Source organism: Coturnix japonica, chromosome 27, assembly GCF_001577835.2.
Source record: "Coturnix japonica isolate 7356 chromosome 27, Coturnix japonica 2.1, whole genome shotgun sequence".
Lineage (NCBI taxonomy): Eukaryota > Metazoa > Chordata > Aves > Galliformes > Phasianidae > Coturnix > Coturnix japonica.
Genome location: NC_029542.1, coordinates 4,031,652 through 4,035,677, shown reverse-complemented (window position 1 = coordinate 4,035,677; position 4,026 = coordinate 4,031,652). Strand labels below are relative to the sequence as shown.

The following is a 4,026-nucleotide window of genomic DNA, read 5'->3' as shown; positions in this document are numbered from 1 at the left end:
CCCCCCCCCCACGGGCCGTGGTTCCCATCCCGGGATTCCCACCGTGTGTTTCCCGTCCCGGGATTCCCGTCCCTCCGTTTCCTCCCACTCCCGTTTCCGGGCCGCGTGTCCCCACGGCACGTGGGTCGCACCCCCTCGTGCCACCCGCCCCGCTGCCCCCGCTCCGTGACACACGTGCGGTTCTGGGTCCGGCCCTTCCGGGGCGCTCCCCGCTCCCCCCGCCCGCTCTGACCCGTCCGTTCCTCCCGCAGGCGGCGTCATCAGCTACGTGGGCTCCGTGGGGTCCCCCCCCCGCGCCAGCCCCGTCCCGCTCTGCACCGAAGGCTCCGCCGTTCCCCAGCCCGTCCCGCTCTACTTCCCCCCGTCGCCCACCGGCTCCCTGCAGGACACCCGGCCCTACGGGGGCGGCCCGCTGCCCCCCCGCGATGACGGCTCTCCTTCCTCCTCCTCCTCCTCCTCATCTTCCTCCTCCTCGTCCTCACCCTACGGCCCCTCGGTCGCATTCCCCGGCTCAGTGGCTGTGGCAGCGGATGAGCGACGCCGCGGTTCGCCCAACAAGAGCGGCACCAATGTCACCAGTGAGTGGGATGGGGGGGGGCGATGAGGTGGACACCCCCCGGCCCCGAGCTGCGCTCACCCCCCCCCACCCGCTGCCCCCCCAGAGCTGAACGGCATGGTGCTGCTCTGCAAGGTCTGCGGTGATGTCGCCTCCGGCTTCCACTACGGCGTGCACGCCTGCGAGGGCTGCAAGGTACGGGCTGGGGGCATTGGGGGGGGGGGAGGAGATGAAGGGACCCCCAGTGACCTCCCCCCCCCGGTGCCTCGCAGGGATTCTTCCGCCGCAGCATCCAGCAGAACATCCAGTACAAGAAGTGCCTGAAGAATGAGAACTGCTCCATCGTCCGCATCAACCGCAACCGCTGCCAGCACTGCCGCCTGCAGAAGTGCCTGCCGTTCGGCATGTCCCGCGACGGTGAGCCGGGACCCCCCCGCGGGGCTGGGACACCCCCTGGGGTGGAGCCCCCCGTGTCTGGGAGCCCAGTCAGAGTTGGGATCCCCCTGTGACCCCTCCTCCATAGGGCTGGGATTCCCCACAGAGATGGGACCCCTCCCTGGGTTGGGACCCCTACAGGATGAGACCACCCCCCCACCCCAGAGTTGGGACACCCCCACAGGGCCGGTACCCCTTCCCAGGGCCAGGATTCCTACCTTGACTCTGCCTCTCCCCCCCCACCCCATCCCATAGCTCTGGGACACTCCTGTAAAGCTGGACCCCCACCCGGGCTGGGGAACCCCATAGGGCTGGGACCCCCCACACTCCAGGTCTATGCACTCCTCTGGGACCGGTGCCCCAGGTGCAGCACCCACCCCATTCTGTACCCTCTTCCTGCACGGTGTCCCTGTGGGGCTGGAGGGGGGGACACACCAGCGGTCCCCATTGTGCTGGGGGGGTCTCCCCGTGCCCCCTAACCCTGCTGTCCCCACAGCCGTGCGCTTCGGGCGCATCCCCAAGCGGGAGAAGCAGCGGATGCTGGCGGAGATGCAGAGCGCCATGAGCGTGGGCAGCGCCGTGCCGGGGGGGGCACCTCTGGGCGAGGGACTGGTTCCTGTGGGGGGCCGCCCGCTGCCCCCCGGCCCCCCTCCGCTCGCCCCCCCCGCCTGCTTCTCCCAGTTCCCGCAGCAGTTGACCCCTCCCCGCTCGCCCAGCCCCGGGGGGGCCACCGAGGACGTCATCGCTCAGGTGGCCAAAGCGCACCGGGAGATCTTCGTCTACGCTCACGACAAGCTGGGACCCCCCCCGAGCTGCGACGGCGCCCATCCGCGCTGGGACGCGGCCCCCCCCGCCTGGACCCCCGCCCCCCTCGAGCCCCGGCTCTGCCCCCCCACCGCCGCCGCATCATACCCCGACCCCACGGCGCGGGGCTGCGCGTGGCCCCGTTGTCCAAAGGACGTGCTGCCGGTGAGCCCCACGGGGGCTCCGGTCCCGCCCCCCCCGCTCATCCCGGCCGCTAATCGCGCTGATGGCCGCGCTGAGCCGCCGCTCCCGCAGGCCTGTCCCATGAACAGCCACCCGGCGGGGCGCAGCGGGCGCTCGGTGCAGGAGATTTGGGAGGATTTCTCGCTCAGTTTCACACCCGCCGTCCGCGAGGTGGTCGAGTTCGCCAAGCACATTCCCGGCTTCCAGGCGCTGTCCCAGAACGACCAGGTCACCCTGCTCAAAGCCGGCACTTTCGAGGTACGTGCCGGGCTCCGGTTGCAGGGCACGGCGTCCCCCGGCATCGCACGGTGCCGCCATCCCGGCACGGCGCCCAGTCACCTTGCGGTGCCCCGGAGCGGTGCAAGGCGTCCCGCAACCCATCGCGGTGCTCCACAATCCGGTCCCGCACCACACGGCACCGCACAGTGCCCCCAGCGCTCGGTGCTGCAGCGCTGCAGGGTGATGCAGCAGCTCAATGCACAATGCAGCAATGCAGCAATGCAGCAATGCAGCAATGCACTGCAAAGCGCCTCGTATCCGAGCACGGTGCCACGTGGCGCTGCAAAGAGCTGCACGACACAGCACCGAGCCCTGCAGCACCGCGCGATGCTGCGTGGAATTGCACGAGGTGCAGCGACACTGCGCTGCCCCCATCCCAGCACTGCCCCACAGCACTGCCCCAATCCAAGTATTGCCCCATAGCACTGCCCCATAGCCCTGCCCCATAGCACTGCCCCATAGCACTGCCCCATAGCACTGCCCCATAGCACTGCCCCATAGCACTGCCCCATAGCACTGCCCCATAGTGCTGCCCCATAGCACTGCCCAACCAATCCAAGTACTGCCCCATAGCACTGCCCCATACCCAGCACTGCCCCGATCCCAGCCCTGCCCCACATCACTGCCCCACAGCCCTGCCCCGGCCCCGCTGACGCCCCGTTGCTGCAGGTGCTGATGGTTCGCTTCGCCTCGCTGTTCAACGTGAAGGAGCAGACGGTGACGTTCATGAGCCGCACTAAATACAGCCTGGAGGAGCTGTGGGGAATGGGCATGGGCGACCTGCTCAGCTCCATGTTCGAGTTCAGCGAGAAGCTCAGCGCGCTGCAGCTCAGCGATGAGGAGCTGGGGCTGTTCACCGCCGTCGTGCTGGTGTCGGCAGGTGGGTGCCGGGATGGAGCCGGGCAGTGCGAGCTGCTGCTGCTGTGATGTGTGTGTGTGTATATTGGGGGGGGTCCTGGGGTCCTTCCCCCCCATCTCGGTGACGCCCCCCCCCGCAGACCGCTCGGGGATGGAGGACGCTGCATCGGTGGAGCAGCTGCAGGAGACGCTGATCCGCGCTTTGCGGGCGTTGGTGCAAAAGACGCGTCCGGCCGAGAGCTCCCGATTCACCAAATTGCTGCTCAAACTGCCCGACCTGCGGACCCTCAACAACCTGCACTCCGAGAAGCTGCTCTCCTTCCGCATCGACGCGCAGTAGGGACCCCCCCCAAAGCTCCTTGCACAGCCCCACATCCCCGCCCCCCATCCCCCCCCCCCCCCCCCCCCCCCCCCCCCCCCCCCCCCCCCCTCCGCCCCCCGGTGCGAAGCAGAGCGGCTGCCTGGGTTTGGTTGGTACTTTGGGTGGGTTTTGGGGGGTTATTTTTGTTTCTTTCTTTTTGGTTTTTTTTTTTTTTGGTTGTTTTCTTTTTTTCATCATATATTTATTACATAAATATATAGTAAAATAGACCAGCAACAATTACCATAAAAATATCTTTCTTTAAAATCCTGACCATAACACAAAAGGGTTGAAAATCGCACGTCACAGACTGTGATTGTCACGGAGCTCAGCAGCGCCCGCCCGGACCCCCCCCACGCCGTACATTCAGCCGCTCCCCACCGCGACCCCCCCCCACCGCGGGGAGGGGGGGCTCAATGCATAGAACTGGGGGGGCCCCGCCGCGCTCCCCATCCCAACCCCCCCCCACCCGCAGGGGCAGCCCCGGAGCCATGAGGTATGTGCTGGGGGGGGGGGGGGGGGGGGGGGGGGGGGGGGGGGGGGGGGGGGG

The 4,026-nt window shown here is 68.1% G+C and overlaps 1 protein-coding gene across 1 annotated transcript in view; it reads left to right on the top strand.

The window, feature by feature from the left end:
- Positions 1-3,507, top strand: part of NR1D1 (nuclear receptor subfamily 1 group D member 1) — an 8,162-nt gene extending 4,655 nt beyond the window's left edge. Inside the window, exons 2-7 of the mRNA XM_032449360.1 lie at positions 174-578; positions 663-751; positions 829-973; positions 1,488-2,236; positions 2,927-3,137; positions 3,256-3,507. Coding sequence (XP_032305251.1) covers positions 174-578; positions 663-751; positions 829-973; positions 1,488-2,236; positions 2,927-3,137; positions 3,256-3,455 — 1,799 coding nt within the window. The 3' untranslated portion in view covers positions 3,456-3,507. The remainder of the gene's footprint in view (positions 1-173; positions 579-662; positions 752-828; positions 974-1,487; positions 2,237-2,926; positions 3,138-3,255) is intronic.
- The last annotated feature ends 519 nt before the right edge of the window (positions 3,508-4,026 follow it).